The following is a 23,513-nucleotide window of genomic DNA, read 5'->3' as shown; positions in this document are numbered from 1 at the left end:
ATTTTGCCCATAATGGGCAGTAGCGAAATAGGACGGTAGGAAGATGGTCACCAAAATTAATTCACAAAATATTAATTTTTCAATATTTAGAGAAATCGTACTTTTAAAAAAAATTGTATCTCTGTATTTAAATAATTTAATGAATTTTTAAATAATGTTCTATGAAGTTCTTTACTGTCGTTGGTTATTTTAAGAATTTGTAGCTCCATATGAAAAATGTTAGGTTTCTTGATTATAATAAATTCCAGATGACGTACACCTTTAATTTATTAATAACAAATTTACTATTAAATGAAATTTACTGTATTTTTAAAATATAGTTTAGGTATAAATTTAAAACTTCTCTAAGAGAAAATAATGCGCATTTTTCTTAACTGAAAAGAGCTCAAAAATGTAACTTGTAGGAAAAAACTTTTTCTTGTTAACCAACGTTTCATCCCACTTTGCAGAGCTTGTTCAGGGCTGTCTGATTGAAACAAGGATAACAACATCCTAATGATTTTGATTAAATTTGGCTTATCAATGTACAATTGAGTGGTATTTAATATCAGATATTATCCTCATTCAAATTGTCTAATATGGCCTTACTGCCGGATATAGATATATGGCTCGCTCTAATGTACCATAAGTGTGGTTTGTAGGAAGATAGTCCGGGTGGCGGTCAATAAAGGTATCAAAATAATAGAAACAACTGTTTATTGTTAATAAACGGTTCGCCCAACTTTGCAGAGCTTCTTCAGATCTATCTGATTGGAACAAGTATAACAAGATGGTTTGGGGGGTAAAGTTTTGGGGAAAGGTATATAAGAATATTTACTTTTAAATTAAATTTACTGTATTTTTTATATGGTTTAGTTATAAATTTAAAGCATCTCTAAGAGAAAATAATGCGTATTTTTACTTGTAACTTAAAAGAGCTCAACAAAAAATATTTTATAGCTTCTAGAGCATCCGTCTTTTTTTTATTAAAAAAATTATCTTACTATAAAGATAAGGCATTACTGTTTAAATATATTTATAGTTTTACTTTCACAATTCTGCGATAGTGAAAATTTTCGAATTCCATTTTTCGACGAAAATGGTTTCACTGGTCGCACTGGTTTGGTGTGAGTGTGTACGTGAACTGTTCAGCTCATAACACAAAGGGTAAATATTTAGATCAGGGGTATGCTGAAGATGAGTACAGAATTTACGGAGTTGTTATCTTTGTTTCAATCTGACAGCCCTGACGAAAAATCTGAAAGACCTGCAAAGTTGGGTGAAACTTTGGTTGGAAATAAATAGTTTTCTTTAACTATTTTGATAGCTTTATTGACCGCCACCCGTACTTTCATTAAAAATACAACAGTTACCTTAAATTTACTGTATGCTCTTATCCATTTATTCAACGCTAAATTTTTATTTTAAATACTGAAAATGATTTTATGGAGTTTGTCATTCTGTCAATTGATTGGCTCATTTATATTGATATACCATAATCATTGAATTTTCATAATTCATCTTTTTTGCAGGCTAATTGCCTATGTCTTATTTATACGGCAGAATTTCAATACAAAACTATTCTTCGAAAATTGTTTTTCTTTTTCTATTAAACTCATTTACAATATCAGGGGTTCATTACTTTGTCAAGTTTTTTTTTTTTTAATTTTAAATTCCCCCTTGACATTTCTGGCATACGGGGTATGGCAGCAGTCATGTAGTGCGCTGAGGTTCGTACATGCCATTGCTCCCAAAAATCAACAATTTTTTTTATTTTACAAAATTATTATAATACAATAATAATGTTAGGGGGTTTCACTTTAATTATTATAGGGAACTATTGACTGTAGTACAGCCCTCGTAAAGAAGTACTGTTACTAGACCAACGGTTGTGCAAGGAGGTGATTTGGCCAGAATTTGTACCGAATTTGAGAGGCTGGGTGGACCTCAGGAGGGCTCCAAGAACCCTTAGGGAGTTGACTCATGGCTGAAGTGTAACAGAAAATAATTTTCTGTTCAGCCGGATTCGAACCCTGATCCTTAGAGTTAGTAGCCACATGCTTTACCCCGTGGCCACCGCGCTTCCGCGTTAATAATAAAGAAGGAAAATGTTTCCTCTTTCAATTGTTTCCTATTTTTCTCTCCAAACCTTTGAATTTCCCTAAAAAATCCATTCGCAGAGCAAAAACCCCGAAACCTATCAAAGAAAACCGAACGGAGTTTTAGATTTAAACCTCACAACTTTCAATTTTTGCTATGCTTATATGTGGAACTTGACTGCAGGTGGCATATCATGTGCACAATCCCAAACACTCACTTCTTTGGTCTTCAATTTTCTCCAAGCTGGAAATTACTTTCTAAGGAAGTTCCGAACGGAGAAGAAAGTATTCATGTGGTCTGGAACGTAATCGCTGGGTGACCTCTTGGATCATCTCCACGCAATGCCCTACTGTAATTTTATCTCAGAGTAATCGTACGTTGATTTAATAAAAAAAACCGTTTACTTTCAGTATTATGTGTAATAATAATAAAAGAAATTATATTGGCAATTTAGTACTATGTACTATTCTCTACGTACAATGACCAGAAGAACCAATTACTGAGCTAAGTCGTCTCTGTGCAACAGTAACAGAATCAATTCTGAATGCATATATTTATTTATTTATTACCGTATCGACGTTATAGGATTATTGTAACAATTAACTGGTCTTTTAATAATAATGGTAATAACTATTTACGGTATTGAATTATTCAAAAAATAATCAATATAAAATAAAAAACAAAATAACTAATAAGATAAGAGAAAAATTGTTATTGTTATTTTTAGAAATTAGCTCTAATGTTATGTTAGAACTTTTATCATTACTTATTAAACTAATTAAAGTAGAAGGGAATATAAATAATATTTATAGACTATAATAAAATAAATAACTGATTAATATAACAAAACACTCCTAACACTATCATTACCACGTATGCTGATGACACATGTGTGCTCACAGTTAGTAATAACCCTTTGATTGCATCCCAAACTCTCCAGTCCCATATCACAATCCTCGAAGAATGGTGTCGAAATTGGAGGATAAAGATAAATCCCAAAAAATGCCAACAAATCACATTTACTCTTCGTCGTAAACCTGCCGACTGCCCTACAGTATACTTTAATAATGTGGCTCTTACCCCTGAAGAACAGAATCGTTATCTTGGACTTCATCTAGACAAACGACTAACCTGGAATCCTCACACAAGACTGAAAAGACAGGAAACTGCACGCAGATTCCGACTACTACACTTACTAGACTAGACCGTTTGTCTAGATAAAGAGTTCTGAATGATTGTTTGAAAAATAGTCACTGGAAGAAAAAAAAACTTCCAAACAAATCAAGGAGAATACATTAATTTCTTTGAAACTGGTACTTGATAGTTCAAAAACGACACTGAGTAGACATTCAGCTTTCCAACGATTATAATAACGGAGAAATCAGATAAAAAAAAGAGGAGTTATGAACGATTATTTGAAAAATAGTCACTGGAAGAAAAAAAAACTTCAAAATAAATAAAGGATAAAATATTAATTTCTTTGAAACTGGTATTTGATAGTTCAAAACGACACTAAAAACTAATATGAAATGTCCCTCCCCTCAAAAAAAACAAAAACATATGGTCCTACTTTACCACATTATGTTTATATATATTTTATTTTTTCATGAATACAATGTCGTTTCATGAAATCAGTGATATTTGTTTCTTATTCTTCGAAAAGGGACAGAGAAATTTGTATACCATAACCGTTTAAAAAAAAAAAAATTACAGCACTTACTAGACAAACGGTCTAAACTTCCAACTCATTACAAAAGACTGATCTACATGACAATAATAAGGCCCATCTGGATATACGGAGTTGAGCTTTGGGGCTCCACTAAACCTTCGAGTTCCTCTCGTATCCAATTTTTACAATCCAAAATCCTTCGTAAAATCCTCAATGCTCCTTATTTTGTTACTAATAAAACCATCCATAAAGACCTAAATGTTTCTTATGTAACCGATCTAGCCCGAACCCGATATTATTCCTTCCATAATAAACTCCCTTACCACCCAAACCCACTCGTTTCTAACCTTGCTTCCTCTTCCATTCCTGGCAATCCTCCAAGGCGCCTGAAAAGAAGATGGCCTCGTGACCTTATATTGTAAACTGTTTTAGAGTTCTACTACTGGGTAGTTTCTCTACATCCTGTATCATATCATATGTCATTATGATCATACAGTTATACAGTTATACAGTTGTAAATATCAACAAATAAATAAAAAAAAATTAAAAAAATAAATAACAAAACAATAATAGACAAATACAAAGTTTATAACAGAAAGTGTTGCATCAGCCTGGGCTTCAGTATTCAAAACGAAGTAGAAGTTACTGTGTTGTGAGCCACTGCACCTTTAAGTTGGAATGGAAATTATTTATTTCATAGCTCATGATGTAATTGGATATTTCTTAGAACCAAGGAGCCATCTATTGCGATTCTTAGGAACTTATTTTGGGATTGTTGCATTTATTTTCTACAAGACACTAACAAACTAAGTACACTTTTGAATAATAATTAAAGTTACAGTGCAGTGTTTCTCATATTTACGCCAAAAGCGCTAATAATCGCCTGCCATCTATTCAAGCGCACAAAGACATATCTTTGAGCTCATTTTGTCTATTTTGCTTAATTATGTCCATTTTCCTAGAGGAATAGACAAAATGCCTACTCTGCGTTTAATTGAAGGGAGTAGAAGACAATTAAATTGTTTAGGGTTTCTGTAGGTCAATATAGTACAAAATAAATAATGCAATCTTTACCGCTACATCCCATGAGGGTGATTTGGTCAGAAGCACCCTCAACCACCAGATTTTCCCTTAATTAATTGTACCCACTTCATGAGATTGGGTTTACCTAGGAGGCCTCCCAAACTTATAGGGTTGACTCTCGGCTACAGTATTAGAATACAGCATCTGTCACAGATCCGGATTATGTGGAGTTAGTAGCATAGAACCTTATCAATGAACCACTCCGCTTCCTTCTAATATAGTATATATAGTCATAATATATATAAACTCGAATGTTACAATGACTAGTCCTTCAAAAAAAAGTTTTTTTTAAATGTAACAATAGAGATAAAACTTCTTTTTTTTTCCTGCGATTCAATATTGTCCACAATCTTGAACATTAACTTCAGGTTGAAACTAGGCAGTTGAATTTTTCAAAGTGTTTAATATCAATTTATTTAGGGAAATAAATAAAACTAAAGATATTTTTAGTAAAGTTACTATTAAAAGCTTGAGGGTTGAAGATTAACCGATGATCTTAGCTTTTAAATGGGATTGGCCTGGACACATGACGAAGATAAAGGACGAATGAAGGTCCAAAGCATGCACCAAGTGGGAGGAAATGACTCAATAAATGGTAACTTTTTGCTAGAGGTAAAAGCAGATGGAAAAATGTTATCAACATTAGTTAGTTTATTTTTCCTAAATTATTAACTAGTTTGTTTAAAGTACAGTTTTTGTTTTTATCTTATGCCAACATTTTGTAATCAGAAATTTGTGCTAATTCATTTTTGTTATTTTAAAATGATAGCTTGAACTAATTTTTCTTGCTGTGGCCAACTTCATTAAAATTCTTCCCGATGGGATATACTTTTGTCCAAATATTTATGTCAATAAAGCTATTTGGTATTATTATTTTATTTTTATAATTAATATATATGTATGTATATGCATATGTAGAATTTTAGAGATTTTTAATGAATAGACATACAAAAAAAAATGATATGGTTAGGAGTGATATAATAATTTAGCCTTAAAGATGAGTTAATCATATTTTCGTAACCAGTGCTAAAATATATACGGCTGAAGAAACTGAAAACCAAGGAGTCACTGGTACTAAAGTAAATTATGATATAAAAATAGAATTGTTGGAAACGAATAAAAATATTTTAATCCAGACAGCAACAAGAAATAAAAAGAAAACAGGGAAAATCCTGACAAAGGAAAGGCCGCTGACTAGAGATATTAAAGCAGAGAAGAGGAATATATATTCGAGAAGGAACCCGGCCGGAGATAGACAGCATAAAGCTTGGCCAACCGTTTAGCCAGAGATATGGTTTATCTGTCTGCTTCGCTTCGTCGGAGATGAACCCTTGGCTCTTTCGCGTGGCTCCTTGGCAATTAGTTCTGATTTAACAGTGTCTTCTCCAGGATTCTTGAGAAGTTTTGGAAGCCTGGAAAAAAAGAGTGAGATATGATTTGGAAGGACTTGGAGAAACAGCAAGAGTTACACCATTAAGCCTAATTGTAATGTCAAGATTTCTGAAGTTAGTCTTGAGTTAGAAGTATTACTGTCGAGTTCCTTTAACATTACTTTCCCTTACTTTCGCTCATATTAACACTTAACTATCCGCCTTTGGTCAATATGACTCTGTACTTACTTTCCTTGCGGATTGGTATTATTTCAAAGGTGTGAAACCATTTTATCCTCTCTTCAGTTGTTTTTCTTTGATCGACAAAGATCTATTTTTAATTTTATTTTATGAACATAAACATAAAAAATTAAATTACCGCTTCTCAATATTCGAGACATTGTATCGTTGAATTTTTACTAAATTTGTTTCCTGAAATAGTAAATCTGGTTTTATAGTAGAATATTGTAATTTACAAACATTGTAAACATTTTCATTTAATACTTTTTACGACTTAATACTTCATTTAAGGCGTGTAGCTTCAAAAGCAGCTCCACCCAAACTTAGAAACAGGCGAAAAAAAATCCCATTGACATGCCAATCAGTTTTTAGAAATGATTATTTTCTGGATCGAATGAACTAACGTCAGTTTTTTTTCATAACCTCCTTTATTATTATATTTATTTAGTACATCCATACATATTACATATGTAAGCTTTCACCATATTTTGTATATCTGATATATCAGTATATCAGTGAAATATTACTAACGTCCATGACCATTTCACTGTAATTTCACTAAGTCAGTAATGCTAGGTTATAGTGATTTTTTTTTTAAATTTATTTATTGTTATCTACAACTGTACATAAAATATATCAAGTAAATTTGAGGAAATCATAATGGTATGATACAAGCATGTAGAGAAACTACTCATTGGTAGCACTCTAAAAACATTTTTACAATATAAGGTCTCGAGGCCATCTTCAGACGCCTCGGAGGATTGTCCGGAATAAAAGGGGAAGCAAGATTAGAAACTAATGGGTTTGGGTGGTTAGGGAATTTATAATGGAAGGATTAATATCTGGTTCGGGCTAGATCGGTTACAAATGGAACATTAAGGATGGTTTTAATAAGTTAATTTATTTTGAGAAATCTATATCTCAGGAACTATGAGACGTACAGATGTCTATTAGCACTCAAATTAAAGCTAGTTTAATGGACTATACAGAAGTCTATAACCTTTACCTTCGTAGGAATAGTAGGTTTCATGATATTTGCTAAAATGAATTGATTTACAGTTGTTCGGACAATAGGTTTGATTTATGAAAAACTTCTTGTCAGAAACCATTGTACGTACAGATGTCTGCCAGCGCTCAAATTAGAGCTAGTTCAATTTACAACAAAATAGTTTATGATGTTGATCTTTGTAGGAGTAGTAGTTTTTATGATATTTGACAAAATAAACTCACAAGATGTTAATTTCTAGTTGTTCGTATAAAATGTTGGATTTTTGAAAAAATATATCTCTAGATCCATAAGACGCACGTATGTCCGCCAACACTAAAAATAAAGGAATTTTAACTTACTATAAAGTAGTTTAAGACACTTATCTTCGTAGGGGTAGTAGTTTTATGATATTCACATATGAATATAAATTTGGCAAATGAAAATTTGTCCGAACAACTATAAATCAATTTCTTTGAGCAAATTTCATGTAAACTATCACTCCTACGATGATAAACATCATAAACTACTTTATATCTCATTAAACTAGCTTTAATTTGAGTGCTAATAAACATCTGTACGTCAAATGGTTTTTGAGATATAAATTTTTCAAAATAAATTCACTAACTACTGATCTTTAAGTACGTCCCATACAACATTTTTATGAATTGTTGCTTTTTAAAAAACTATTTAACGTAAATAATTCTATTAGGGCTCATATTTTAGCAAATTTACTCTTCTTTAAATGACGTTCTCTTAGGTTTTTTTGTGTTGTTCGTAATTTTTAAGATATAGAGCTCCGAATGAAAATATATTTTTTTATCGCTTTGAAACAGCCGCCATTTTTTATTCCCCCTACCTATACTTGGCTGACTCATCAGACTTTTTTCTCCTCTTGGGCTCTTTTACTAACTCTTTTGACATTTCGTCTACAGAAGCTAGGTGCGAAATACTTAGCTAAAATCTACACTATGTAAGTATATTATAGCATATACCTATGTATGTATATGTGGATTTAATGAAGTATTTTGTTTCACATCACATGTTAGCGTTAAAATTTATAATCGAAATACTGTATTAACTTTGAATATTGATAAATAATTTACTAACACCAATTGGACCAGATTTTATGCCTGTATTGTAATATAATCAAATAAATAATTCTAATCTACACACATTCTATCGTAATTCAAACAATGGTATTAATTATTACAGAACACGTTCACAATAATTCAGAAGTCATACATGAATATTGAAATAATACTTGGTACGTATCCAACACAAAAGTATTAAAAAATAATCCTTACGAATTAGATAAATATTTTTTTGTTTGAGTAAAACAAGGGCTTTTACAAATGGCCAATGTTGACCGAAGGTTACTGAAAAATTGTCTAGGGACCGTCCCCCAATTTAGTGACCAATCAGGAACGGGAAACATTAGCCGGAAGAGGAAGAAGTATTAGCGGAGGACTGAAAGTTACCCCCTCCAACGACAAACAGCTGAACCTATGACAAAGTTTTTACCGCCATAAATAGCCGAGAGTTTGTGGCCGTTAATTCCCAGAGTGCGCGCTAATCCAGAGCTTATAAGTTGCCGACCAACTGCCACATCTTACCGCTCCAACCGACCGCCGGGTCACATCTATTACATCTTCATCTCAAGAGGACTAACATCTCATTGGCACTTATGTGATTAACAGAGAAATTGCAACTATCAGTGATAAGTTTTCAAAAAAAAAAGTTTATAGAGAAAATTCGGGGTAAAGAAAATGTTCTATGAACAAAGATTAAGGGGCATAAACCATATTTATGATATCAAAATCATATAAATCAAAATGTATATAAAAAACAGCAAGCAAATTTTAAGTAAGATCATAATGACATGATACAGCATGTAGAGAAAGTACCCGGTAGTAGAACAATATTTTACAATAAAAGGTCACGAGGCCATTTTCTTTTCAGGCGCTTCGGAGGAATTCCAGGAATGGAAGAGGAAGCAAGGTTAGAAACTAGTGGGTTTGGGTGGTTAGGGAGTTTATAATGGAAGGAATGATATCTGGTTCGGGCTAGATCGGTTACATAAGGAACATTTAGGTCAATGTGGAAGGTTTTATTAGTAACAAGGATTTTGGACTGTAAGGATTGGATACGAGAGGAATTTGAAGGTTTAGGGGAGCTCCAAAGCTCAACTCCGTATGTCCAGATGGGCCTTATTATTGTCATGTAGATCAGTCTTTTGTAATGAGTTGTAAGTTTAGACCGTTTGTCTTTTCAGTCTTGTGTGAGGATTCCAGATTAGTCGTTTGTTAAGGTGTAGTCCAAGATAACGAATTTGTTCTACAGGGGTAAGAGCCACATTATTAAAGTATACTGTCGGGCAGTTGGCAGATTTACGACCTTTAAGAGTAAAGGTGATTTGATGTGATTTGTTGGGATTTATTTTTATCCTCCAATTTCGACACCATTCTTCGAGGGTGGTGATATGGAACTGGAAAATCGAATATCAAGTTGAAAATTTATTTTTTTTAATTCAATGGCTTTGTTTTTAACATAATGAGTAAATAACAAACTATATATGCAATATAAAACATGTGTAATATGACTCCAAATATAGATAAAATATTACCTTGGTACGGTGCACAATTCTGACAGTTCAGTTAAAAATATCTATTGAAAAAAAAAGAATAGAATGATGGAAGATTGCTGATTGACCATGTGTATCAATAAATGAAGTTTGGTCCAGGTGGTTGGTAGTCAAATTAAACACCAATTTACTATTTGAGTTTAACTTGACCGCACCCGGACCAAACTCTATTTATAGAATAGAATGTAACTGGAAATAAAATAAAAAATCAATTTAACAGTTGATTTGAGAAATTTTGAAGTTAAAATAATATCCTACGAACCTTTGTGGTGATATTTTATAAATTGCTGGCTGGAAATTAAGATCTCTTAATTCTAAGTCCTAAGATCATGAAGGAAATCCTGATAAAGTCCTACAAACTGGTTGGTGCAAAATAGTTGGTAACTATTTTCTGTTCCTCTTTGATCATCGTCTTCCCCCCCCCCTCCTCCACCATCGCCTTCATATTTAGTTATGACAATCAGTTACCTATATCATAGATAATTATTGGAGACGTTTGTCGGGGGGTGCGGTCAGCAACAACATAAATAAACAAAACCATATTTATTTATTTTATGCTGACGTTTCGACCTGAGTTTCAGGTCTTCATCAGGGGTTATGGCGTTGAAGGTAGGCCTGCAACTGGAACTATATCATAGATATGTAGTTATATCTGTAGCTCTGTGCAAATTAAGTTTTCAAACTTGGAGGTATAAAATAATGTATCACATTTCATATACTACTAGAGCCCAAGAGGAATAGAAAGGAGTTAGTACAGACACAAAAGAAACCTGTCTACCAAGATATTTCGTGCCGACTTCATAATTTTTTTAAATATTTCTAATCGTTATTAGATGAATGCCCAGATGAAATTAGATTTATTTAAAACAGACATAAAATAAAAATGGATTAAAAATAACAATGATATATATTATTACTCATTTGGGCATGTAAAGAAGGAGACAAAGAGAGAAAAAGAGTAAGATATATTTCATAATTCAATTTAATTCGATAATTTTAAATATTATAATACAAAAATCTAAAGTTTAAAAAGTACTAGTTAGTAAATATATACAAATCGTTGCCATATTTTATTCTTCTTTTCATTTAACTTAAAATTAAGCTGATGCAGTTATCTTTTAGATATCCTCTCTATAGATATCTTGAAACTAATCAGACTCGTTATCCGAAGACGACTCCTGCTCTTCGTCCTTTCAAACATTTTCACATTCTTTCCCTTTATCATTATCTCCAATATCCAATTCTATCAGGAATACATTTTTCTGAATACCACATACGTTTGTAAATGCCTTCTTCTTCTTTCTAAATTTCTGCTAACGAAGAAGGAGGTTGCAGGTGATGAAGTTTACTCAAGATTGCTGGGACGAATTTATATCATTTCCTTTTGTCTAAAGGAACCTATTTGTGTGAAGTGATTTAAGATATGCTTCCATACTATTCATTTTCTCAAATAGCAAAGAAAGGATCTAATAGTTTCTGAGATATAGCTCTTATGATATAATGTTGATTTTTCGTTGTTCTTTCAGTCAGAAAATTTGAATATACTTACTTTTACTTTTGCTGATTTTTTCCCTCAATGGGTTGCCTGTTTAAGTCAGAGCGTCCCTCCACTTCTCTCTATCCCACCAATCTTCCTCCTCAAGTCTCCTGCCGGCCATGTCCTCCTCCACGCAGTCCTTCCACCGGGTTCGGGGTCTTCCTCTCCTCCGTCTTCCTGGTTGTCTCTTCGGCCACCTACATTCTGGTATCCCCTGACAGTGCCCATACCATTTCAGTCTGCTCCTTCCATTCCTCTCCGGAACTCCTTCGGTCACCCTTAGCCTGCTTCTAATATCCTCATTCCTGATTCTATTCTGACGGGTAATCCTCTGGCATCTCCTCCAGAAATCCATCTCTGCCGCTTGTAATTTGGAGTAGAGTCTTGGGTTAAGAGTTGAGGTTTCTGCGGCGCAGTTAAGTGAGAGCTCAACAATACTTCTACAAATGCGCCTTTTGTTGTTGAGATGGCCGTATTCCAGAAGACTGGATGCAGCATTCTGGTCAACGTTCTTGCTAGACCTGCTTTCCTCCTAAACTCTGGTTCCGACTCACCGTTCCATCTTTTGTCGACCCCAGGTATTTGAAGGAGTCTACCTTCTTACGTATACTTCCATTAATTTGAAGGTCCACAACTCATGGTCAAAGGTCTCATTAAACTGTTCTTTTGTTATTATTACTACCTACTTCTTATTCTTATAAATTTTCTACTAACAATGATGTTTTACTAAAATAATTTTCACTAAGTGCACAACTGACAATAATCAAAATTATCAATTAAACGACCACACACAACGCACCTAATTAGATTAACTTTCAACAAATTTCAGATAAGGTAAAAATTATTAAACTAAAAAAAGAGCTATAAATAACCGAAAATAATTCGAATTTCGAGTTACCAAATTTGAATTTTGGAACGTATGTGCACAACGAGGGGCATAGAACAAACTTGGCAGACAGGTTTCTTTTGTATCAGTGGTAACTCAAGTCAACAAATTTCATATGGGTAAAAATTTTAGTTAATAAAATAGAAGACATAAATAACTAAAATTATTTGAATTTAGAGTTTCCAAAGTTGAATTTTGGAACGTTCACAGCGCAAGCGTGGCAGACAAGTTTCTTTTATGTTAGTACCAATCCTAGTTTCAAATGAGTCAAGAACCAAGAGATATAAAATAACTGCATTTTTGAGTTTTTAAACGTGAATTTTGGAACAGCTCAAGCTTTGCAGATAGGTTTCATTGGTGTCAGACAGATTTTGGTTAACGCAAAAATGACTTTTGAAAGGAAGTCCAATTATTATCATTGGTAGGACTCAATCCTGATTAATTGATTTATTTTTGTATAATTGCCTTCAGCAATTATCCTAGCGTCCCATCGATAGATACATAGTAAAATTGCCATGGAAACGAGCCTTATTTATGAATAAACCATTGATAAACAAAAAGTTTATCCAAGGACATTTTAGCTATTAGTTTTGACTATAACTAGTTTTTAACCATATCTAGTCCTAGCTGATATTAAAAACCATTGATATGGCGAGATTAATTGAAAAAAATATGCTATGAAGTGATACTTCTGGTCAGTTCATTTTATTGAAAAAGTTGCCTTCACATCCCTGCTATAAACTCGCCTTAAATATATAATTTCAGTTTCGTACGACTTTTCGGTTTTAAGCTAGTAAGTGCACGGACACCCGACCTTTTTTCAAGCCATGATTATTTGGACTCGTTTATTTTCATCGAAAACTCGAATCCAAAATACTTTTCCTCACTTTATAATCCTTATATAGATAAATGAAAATAAAAATCAAAAACTGTTAAATCTAAATTTTACTGGAATTGTTATAAAATTAACATATTTTTATATAATTAATCAATTTCATTTTGAATGAGAGAATCTGATTCACTGTTTAAGTAATGAAACTATTAAATCAAAGTTAATTCTTTAAACTTCAGATTAATATTTAAATCTAGGTAATTTAGTTTTAATTTAATTAATTAGTAATTTAATAATAAATTAATATTTAATTTAGGTTCGTTCTTAAAATATTTATTTATTTGAGACCCGTTAATGTAATAATGTTGCAGTTCATAAATTTTATAATCAATATCATAAATTAGTAACATCTCGAACATTAATTTTCTGTTATCTCTCGGACATTGCAGCGGTTTGCACAACATCTCACATGTTCCAGAAAGATAAATTGCTGACTAAATATAGCTACATTATTTAGATTATAATCTAGTCAACAAAGAACAATGTCTAATGAATCTACAATGATTAAATATTTTGCCATTTAGAAGGTTGTGAACGAATAGTTTCATTGTTGAAATAATTTCGACAAGTTTTGCTTCTTAAAAAAAAAAGTTAGTATTTCTTTTTTATCTTGTTTAAGTCAACCTATGAAAGTAAAAAGAAAATTAGATTCCAAAGAATGTCTAGGAGTGAATGGAAACATGAAAATCATTGGATACGGAACTGGTAATGATTTTACGACAAGATAAAGTTATGAAAATTTTAAAGTTTAACCGAGTTAAACTTTTTTTAGAAAACAAAATCAAGTTTGTTTTTTTCAGTTTAGTAAGTAAACTTTAGGGTGTTCTTTTCTGTTGCTTCGTCAGGTTAATTGCAGGGGTAACTAAACGTATGATGTTATTTTCTCCTATCGATTTTATGTTTATATATCGATGCTAATCATTTATACTAACAAAAATAATTTCATACAGTAACCATGAACAAACGATACTAAATTAAAGTATTACAAAATATTTATGAGTATTTTCTTTGTTAACATATACGAAATACTAATTGTTCAGCTACTAATTCATCATGATAAAACTAAATGTAAAAGAAATCATACTAATACTAAAAACTGACAATGTTTGAATTTTAAATTATAACCTCTTTTTTTTTTAAATCATTCTTTTAAACGCTTTGGAACATTACTTGAACAATATTTGTAAAGCATATTGGTCTATAACCTGATTAATATAATTCATAGTCACCGGAAACATCTTTCTATATAAAATAAAATAATTACATTGTTTTAAATAATGCTTAAATTTATTGAATATTTATTCAATATAATTATCATATGCCATTGTGAAATGCACCATCTATTAATAAATACTTTATTATACAAAAAGAAAGTAACATAATCTCGATTATAATTCTATTTATGATCAAGGATCAAACCTAAGTTTAAATTAGGAAATTAAATTCGAAAACAAATAATTTGCTTTTACTCCTTTAAAAAAGGCGGGAACAATTACTTCTTGATTACATTATACGTCATTAGGAACCCGAAAAATGGTGGAGGTTATTAATCCCCAAATATTCTTTTAAAAATGCAACAGCCACCCACTTAATAGGGAATTTTTCTTCTGCATGTGGAGCATCTAATAGTTTCTGAGATATAGCTGTCATAAGGAAAATACTGATTTCTCGTTTTTCTGAAAAAACAAACGAGAAATCAACATTATGTGAATATATTTTGCAAATAACATGGAAACTAATACTCTTACAAAAAAAAAAAAACTAATAATAACCTTCATTTTAGTGTATTTAACTTGCTTCGATTTGATTCCCAATAGACATCTGTACATCTAATACTTTTTGGGATATAGCTGTCATAAGCAAAACTTCCCAAATATTCCTTTAAAAATGAATCACCAGCCCTTTAATTGGGAATTTTTCCAAAAAAAAAAAAAAATGCTTCATATTTAGTTTTTGGCTATAGATATTCTAATATTAATTAAATTACAATTACAATCTGTAGCACTACAACCCATGGAGGGTCAGTGGTTCAGTACTTTGTAAAGAAGTACTGTTATTAAACCAATGGTTGTATAAGGATGTGATTTGGTCAGAACCATGCTCGACCTCCAAATTTTTACCCATTGAAGAGTCCCCAATTTAAGAGGCTGGGTGGACATTAGGTGGGCCCCAGAACTCACAGGAGTTGACTCACGACTACAGTGTAACAGAAAACAATTTTCTTCCCAGAACTCGGGTTCTTGGAGTTAGTTGCCACGCGCTTTACCCCCTGGCTACGGTGCTACCATATCCTAATATTAGATATCTAATACTGAAGGTTGTCAGACATGAGAGTTTCATGGTCGAAAAAAAGTTCAAAGATCTGTGAGTAACATCGTTCATAAACATGAAAGATTTTTCAAATATCGATATTTATAAGTAACTATATAATCTGTATTTATAAACGTAGTGGAAAATGCTGCCGAAAAATGTGTATTATAAACTAAACTTCAACTAATGCGGAAAGTTTCCCTATTTAGAGATAGTTAATATTATAAAATATTCTATATACTTTTCAACTTATGATCAGTTGAAGAAGTAATTTTTCCTGACTTTTTTTGGACGAGTGAAACTGAATAATTACCAAAAATTCTTTACTAACTCAAGGGTATATGGTCGAATACTAGCAACATTCTTTTTTTTCTATAAATTCAACATTCAAAATGAATTTTGAATAATGATTCTTCGATCCACCACACTATGTCTTCTTAATGTTTACGTTTTAAAATATTATGGAAAATATCCATATAGTCTTGCATTGTTTATTTTTTATCCTTCTTCTATATTTCGACCATCCTCAAGGATCTTATTTATATATTAAAAAAATAATGCAGGCTAATCTACCTTTGTCAAAATATATCTTAGTCAACGGCCTGTTATAATGCTATTTCACTTATACTAATTCTATACAGTTTGCACTGTCTATTACAATCTACCACTTTATCAGTAATAATAAAGTGATACCGGAATCGCTGAAAGATAGAAATTATCTGAAAATAAATAGTGTGAGAAAATGTGGATATTTTTTATTATTATTGATTAACAAACCTGTTTAATGCAAGAAATTAAATTATATATAAGTTATTATTATTATAAAAAATTATTTTTGATCGAATTTATGTAATGTAGAGCCACTTAAGAGTGTCCTCAGTCTAGGTTGAAAAAGCTTCTGGAATTTTTAACATCACGAATTAATTTATTCATATAAATTATTTGTTCTTCAGTTAATTTTAGGAATTGAAAACAATATTCTCTTTTATATTTTTATCTTTTAAATGGAACCTCATTTTTTTTAAATAATCTTTTTCAATATCATTAGTTTAGACCGGGTATTGTTTAGAATATAATGTGTGAGACACTAAAGCTATAATCGTTCAAACTTTGATAGATCGGGAAAGTTGACACAAAATGGCCATGGAATTAATTTAAATTAGGTTTTTTAGGTAATAAAATATAAAAATAACTTGGGTTAGATTTTTATAAGTCAATTAATAAATGTATTCTTCTTGCAGGCGTGACAATCTACAGAGTTGAGAAAAACACTTGTGGTGCACAGCGAAGCATAGCGATGAAAATGATGAACAAAAGACCTAATCGGAACGATGTATTATACCAAAGACTTATCAAAGAAGCCGAAATTTTAAAAAGAATATCACATCCGAATATTGTAGCATATTTGGGATGTCTGACATTTAAGAATAGAAAAGTACGTTACATATTGCACCGTGATATATTATTATATTGTCGTTTAATTATTTTTTTTATTATATTAAGGTGCTGTTAATGGAAGAACTTGAGCAAAGCCTGGGAGACTATATTGAAAGACTTGAAGGTAATGGTTGGACAATGCCCCCTGAAGATATCTGGCGAGTACTGGAAGGGACCAGTAAAGCTTTGGAGTACCTGCACACGGAGAAGTATCTATTGCATGGAGATATTAAATCTCACAACATTCTGATTAAAGGTAATTCAATAAATGTATTTTTTTTGTACTCATTACTTCAAGACGTATTGCCCACAGGGACATAATTATATTGTACAATAAAATAATTTATTGGGACAGCTTATATTATTTTTATTCAATAAATATTTATTGCCTAAATACCTTGGCATGGAGCACCAATCAGAAAATATTGATTGGCTTGGCTGTTTGTATTTATTACATTGTTTATATTTTATGTTAAAGAGAAAATGGAAAACAGGACTTAATAATGTCTGTAATGTGGAATAATACCATAATAGTGGTGTATCTGAAAATTTCTGAAATAATTGTTTTTATTTAGAATAAGGTGATCCAAGGGTAAACCCCTGTTTTACTGAAGTGCATTCACTTTCCTTTAAAAAAATAAAAAACAAATTCGAACAAAACCCTAGGGATTTCCTGGAAGTAGAGATTCTTAGTAATTTATTTGATAGACACATTCCTAGATAGCACAAATATATCATTCTCAAAAACCATGAGAACTCAGCTCAAGAATAGCAACGAATTGTACCCTTTAACTTCAAAGCTACACTAGTGAATAGCAGAACCCGTTGTTCCATAATTTCCAATTGTCATGATGTCTTATGTAGGTATAGAAACCGATGCTAACACTGCAGGACCTGAACCATGTTTGGTCCATATACCTTAGGTAATGGTACTGGTACTGGTCAGTGTATTTGGTGAGGGACAAGTCCGGCAGGTGGGCCTAGTGGTCTTTTTTGCCGACCCCTGACGGCTACCTAGGTTGCCGCCGCGTACTAACCAAAGTGGGAGTGTCAAGATTCATTCTTCGAGACCGCCGAAAAATGAATGTTTAACTGCCCCAGGTGGAAATCGAACCCACAACGTTCCAAACTGAGCATACTAGGACCTAAGCCCGAACCTGCACGGCCGTCACGTCCCTACCTTAGGTAATGATCAAATACGGTTTCAAAATTTCATATACATTAGATGGGTTCCTACGAAAGGTTTGACTGATAAAAAACTGGTGGTCGAATTTTAGGGACGATAAAACTGGTGTGTATGAAACTGGTGTATTATTTGGTTGATACTCAAAGTACTGAAATTTTAGTTGTAAAATGTTGCTAATGCTCAAAACTATTTAGAAATGGTTTTAATACGTCGTCAGCTATACAATCTGTATTTAAGACGAACGAGAAATCCAATATTTAGGTCAGAGTCTTACCTGATTCCGATAGAAGTAGTTAAGATCGTTAGCGTTTGTTTTAATATAAAAAATATATATAATTACTATTATTATTATCAATTCTGGAAAACACTTTGTATTACTCTGCTAGAACTGTAAATTTTGCATAATATTTTTTTTTCTATCAGTGGCACAAACGTTTAGGACTAAGCTTTTTTTTTTTGCTTTAATGGGCCAAACTTTTTATTAATCTTATTAAAAAGATATTAACAAGCAAGATTGATCTCACAAAAGTTTGTGAGTTTCCATCAAATGATTCGCTAAAATCACACACACGTAAAACTATATTGTTAGAAAATGCTGCTACGGTCGTGTAATAAGTAATGACAACTTGTTGGAACATTCGCTTTACCAGTGCTACCTCTTTGCACTAACACTCGTTACCGAACGTCAAGTAGAAAAAAGTTGACCAGTTGGTGAAGTAGGAACACATTGTTATAGCATATTTTTTTGTACTATTAGTTAATGAATAGTAGGGCAACTCAGGGTGCACACCTTTTTGCTGTTGTATTATAAAATGGATTATTTTCTTTTTGTTATATTGTACGTATTATATATATCTTTAATTTATCATTTAGTATTTTTGGTTAGTGAAGAATGAATTTAGTGCTTGTAGGCATTTATAAAAGAATAGAAAACCATTTTAAAGTTCAACAAATGACAAAATAAAAAAATTTGCAGATACTCCATATTGGAGTACAGTAATACTTGTTGTTTTGTATTACGGAAAATCGTACCAATAAGATAATATTCTTTATAACTTTCTAGGAGATTTGGAAGTGGTTAAGTTGTGTGACTTCGGTCTCAGCGTAAGTCTGCGCACAGACGGGACAGGTGACGTGCAGAAGTACGTCGGTACGTTGTGCTGGGCAGCTCCTGAAGCTGTGGATATCGGACCGCTTACTACCAAAGCGGACATCTTCGCTCTTGGTATGTTTGTTACATCAGCTTAAAATTTTCATTAAGGTTCCTATTCCACTCCTCCGAGCACCTGGCCTAAAAAACAAAACAAACATATTCAGCGCAGAACCTTCTTATCATAAAAAGAAAGTCAAACGGATTCTTATTAAAACTTAGGCACAGGATTCGGTTTTTTTACTGTCTCTTCCAAAAAGGTGCCGAGTGTAACCCCTAACTTCCAGTAGTTTTCTTGCTTTGTGAGGTGGTTCGAACCCGCCCTATCAGTTCATCTCCTGCCGTCAAAAAAGTGCGAATTAAATAATATAAAAATCAGTGAAGACTAAAATGAGTTTATTCTAACATATTTACAAGAACTACATGTTACTCTTACTATTACAGTGTGTCTCTCTTCTTACTTAGCTATCTAGTGATAGGAAATATATATGTACACATAGAAGAGGGGGGTTGGAAGAATAGTGAAAATAGGAGAAGGGGTTTGGACCAATCAGATAATTTAGGGAATTAGGCGGAGCCTAGAGAGCCTATGAGATTAGAAATAAATATCTGGGTGGGGGAAAAAGGCGTGACTAGCAACAGGGTGGCTAGGCTTTCCAGAAATTGGTGGTAAGCGATCATGACCTAAGGACTCGTGAGAACTGACTTACATGTGTTATAATATATGTCTGTTTATAATAATAGTTGTTAAATACTATAGTGTTCGTTAACTTGCGTCACACGTGTTTTGATCTGACAGGCCCGATTACGTTACAAACCTAAGGTCAGTATTTTTCACTTTAGATAGTAAATTCAAGCACTTTAATGTTCTGAAATATTTGTGTTAGAGTCATTTTCGTGAAGTACCATTACTGTTTATGAAAAGGGATTGTGTGCCTGCCAGGTTCATCGCCCGTCTTTCTAAGATTTTTTTTATGAATTCTTCAATCGTTATTTTAGTATTTATATGAAAGGGATATTCTGTAGGGAGACCACAATATTCCAGCCTTTTTGGTTTCAACGAAAAAAAAAGTGTTGGCAACCTACGTCACATGGATGAATAATTGTGTACTCCTGGTTTCTCCTGTGCTCGGGACTAAAGCAATCGATAAAAGTACTGGAGAAAAAAAAAATCTGAGGTTATAACGTATTATAATGCTCACAAAACTGGAGATGACACTGCTCACCAAATGTGAGCCACATACAACGTGCACCGAAATATACATCGATCGCCAATGAATGTTCTCTACACTATGTTGGACTTGGGAGGGATCAATTCCTTGGTTGTTCAATTGTAATGAATTCCAAGAAGATTTTTCCCCAAAGAATTGTCACATGAACTGTGTATCAGACAACTTCAGCGAAGAAGCCAGCTGAAATCCGTCTTTCACACCTCCTTGAAAGTTCGTCTCAAGATCCTCCCAGCTGATAATCGCCCTACGAAGGGTTAAGACCTACCATATGGACGATTCTCAAATAACCTATTATTTCCAGGTCCCAATTTTCAACTAAAATGTCAAAATGATGTAATCCAAAATTCTTTTTTTTTAGTTTATTTATTGATATTCACAGCTGTATTAAAATATTTACAACTTTTAACTTTGATGTTACTTATAAAATGGCTTAATACAGAAATGTGGAAAATCAACCTATAGATTGAATCTAAAAACACTTCTAGAAAAGAAGATTTCGAAGACATCTTCTTCAGACATCTTGGGGGATTATTAGTTAATGGAAGAGAAGCCAGGTTAGAAACAAGTGCGTTTGTGTGGTTGGGAAGTTTATCATGGAAGGAACGGTATCTGGTTCTGGCCAAATCGGCAGCATATGAAACATTGAGTTAATGATGGATGATTTGATTTGTGACAAAATAAGGAGCATTAAGGATTTTACGAAGGATTTTGGTTTGTAATGGAATGAGAATACGAGAGGAATTCGATGGTTTAGTGGAGCACTAAATCTTAACCCTGTAAGTCCAGATAGGCGTTATTATAGTCATATAAATGTCTACTTGTCTTTTGTAATTATTTGCGAAGTTTAGACCTATTGTCTTGTAATTTTATTAATAGCTAAAATGCTCGACAAGCAGTTTCCTGCCTTTTAAGTTAAACAAAAATCTGTTATGGTAACACTGTAAGGCTACACTGTAACCTCCCTGCTTTGTCAAATGTTAATGTTTCATTTGTTTTCCTCTCATTCTCTAATGTTTATGTCTACATTTAAATGAATAAAAACCTTTCTAAAAGTTCTACTCTGTGATTTGATTTATACCTACTCAATTCAAAACAAAATATTTTACGGTTATTCTGTGCTTAAACGATAAGCAAGCAAAATTAACTAATAATAATTTAGTTTAGATTTTTTGGACCCATTTCCATGGCATCAGGAAATCATTCAACGTTGAATAAATGTGCCTTGATTACTTTTAAAATTTCACTTTTCTCCAAAGGAATAGTGCACAGCCATTATTTGATAATACATTTCTCCATTGAAAGGGAAACAAACTGATTACTATAATCATTGTGGCTAAACTACGCATACCAGATTCTCTCTATCATCATCTCTCAGAGGGCTACTTAGCTGTTCAGAAAGAAAGATAAGAGGCAACTAGTATAGTTCAATTTGAGGGAGATCAACCACAAAAGAATTATTTGCTTTGAGGAACCAGCTTTAATTTTTTTTAATATCTTTATTGAAATTCACAACTGTATATTACATAATACATTCTAATATTTTACATAATACAAAATTTGATCTTAGTTAAAATGGAGTGTTAAAGGCCTGTAGAGCAACTACCCATTGGTAGCATTCTAATGAAATTTTACATAACCTGGTCTCGTGGCCATCTTACTTTCAGGTGCCTCGAAGGATTGTCAGGAATGGAAGATGATGCAAGGTAAAAACTAGGGGGTTTGAGTGGTAGGGAGTTTATAATGATATCTAATTTGGGCTAGATCGGTTACATAGGGAACATTAAGGTCTTTTGTATGATTTTATTTGTGAGAAAGTAAGGAGCATTGAGAATTTTTATTGTGAGAATTGAATACGAGAGGAATTCGAAGGTTTAGTGGAACCCCAAAGCTCTACTCCGTATTTCCAGATTGGCCTTATTACAGTCATGTAGATCAGTCTTTTGTAATGTGTTGGAAGTTTAGACCGTTTGTCTAGTAAGTGCTGTAATAGTCGAAATCGACGTTCAGTTTCCTGTCTTTTCAGATCTGTGTGAGGATTCCTGGTTAATCGTTTGTCCAAAAGTAGTCCAAGGTAGCGGATCTGTTTGACAGAGGTAAGAATAACATTATTAAATGAAACTGTAGGGCAGTCGGTAGGCTTACGACAAAGGGTAAAGGTGATTTGATAGGATTTGTTGGAATTTATCTCAATCCTCCAATTACGACATCAATCTTCGAGGGCTGTGATATGGGATTGAAGATTTTGGGATACAATTAATGCGTTATTATTAACTGAGAACAACATGTGTCATCGGCATACGTGGTGAGGATAGTGACCTGTCGGATACATCCAAGATCATATGGGCCCTGCTGTTCAACTTAAAAAGGCGGTAGGAGATTTAGTTGTGCAAAGAAATGGTTCTATATGATTCTTACCAAATTATTTCTAATTTAAATATGAGAAGATGGTCAGGGCTGCGGTCAAAATAAAAATAGTTTACAACTATTTATTTTCTGACATTTCGCCCCACTTTTCAGGGCTTCATCAGGGCTGTTCAAAGGTAAAGGTTGAACAGCTAAGGTACAGGCTGAATTAATATGTTTTAATTCTTTAACGCTACTGGTATATGACATATGTTGCATAGCGTTTGAGAGACACTATTTTCTACTGCTTGTTAGTTTTGAAAGGGTGTTATTAAATCAAAGGTAAAGGTTCAACAGCTTCAACCTTTACCTTTGAACAGCCCTGATGAAGCCCTGCTAAGAGGGACGAAACGTCGGAAAATAAATAGTTGTAAACTTTTTTTGTTTCTCTTTTGACCGCAACCCCTGAT

The 23,513-nt window shown here is 32.7% G+C and overlaps 2 protein-coding genes across 5 annotated transcripts in view; one reads left to right on the top strand and one right to left on the bottom strand.

Moving 5' to 3' along the window:
* Nucleotides 1-23,513, bottom strand: part of LOC106678609 (uncharacterized) — a 131,606-nt gene that overhangs the window by 25,099 nt on the left and 82,994 nt on the right. The window contains exon 1 of one of the 4 annotated variants that reach the window (XM_067046926.1): nucleotides 19,351-19,430. The exons of the other annotated variants lie outside the window; for them this stretch is intronic. The gene's annotated coding sequence lies outside the window, so the exon portion shown is untranslated. Of the gene's footprint in view, nucleotides 1-19,350; nucleotides 19,431-23,513 lie in introns of those variants that run through there. 4 annotated transcript variants of the gene reach the window in all.
* LOC106678610 (lymphokine-activated killer T-cell-originated protein kinase homolog) overlaps nucleotides 13,680-23,513 on the top strand; it is a 17,529-nt gene continuing 7,695 nt past the window's right edge. Inside the window, exons 1-4 of the mRNA XM_014417210.2 lie at nucleotides 13,680-14,090; nucleotides 16,937-17,130; nucleotides 17,199-17,388; nucleotides 19,382-19,543. Of these exons, the coding sequence (XP_014272696.1) occupies nucleotides 14,012-14,090; nucleotides 16,937-17,130; nucleotides 17,199-17,388; nucleotides 19,382-19,543 (625 nt within the window). The 5' untranslated portion in view covers nucleotides 13,680-14,011. The remainder of the gene's footprint in view (nucleotides 14,091-16,936; nucleotides 17,131-17,198; nucleotides 17,389-19,381; nucleotides 19,544-23,513) is intronic.

This window comes from Halyomorpha halys, unplaced genomic scaffold, assembly GCF_000696795.3.
Source record: "Halyomorpha halys isolate HHAL.00 unplaced genomic scaffold, Hhal_1.1 Scaffold149.1, whole genome shotgun sequence".
Lineage (NCBI taxonomy): Eukaryota > Metazoa > Arthropoda > Insecta > Hemiptera > Pentatomidae > Halyomorpha > Halyomorpha halys.
Note: the sequence above shows the minus strand (reverse complement) of the source record. Positions and strands in the feature narration are given on the sequence as shown.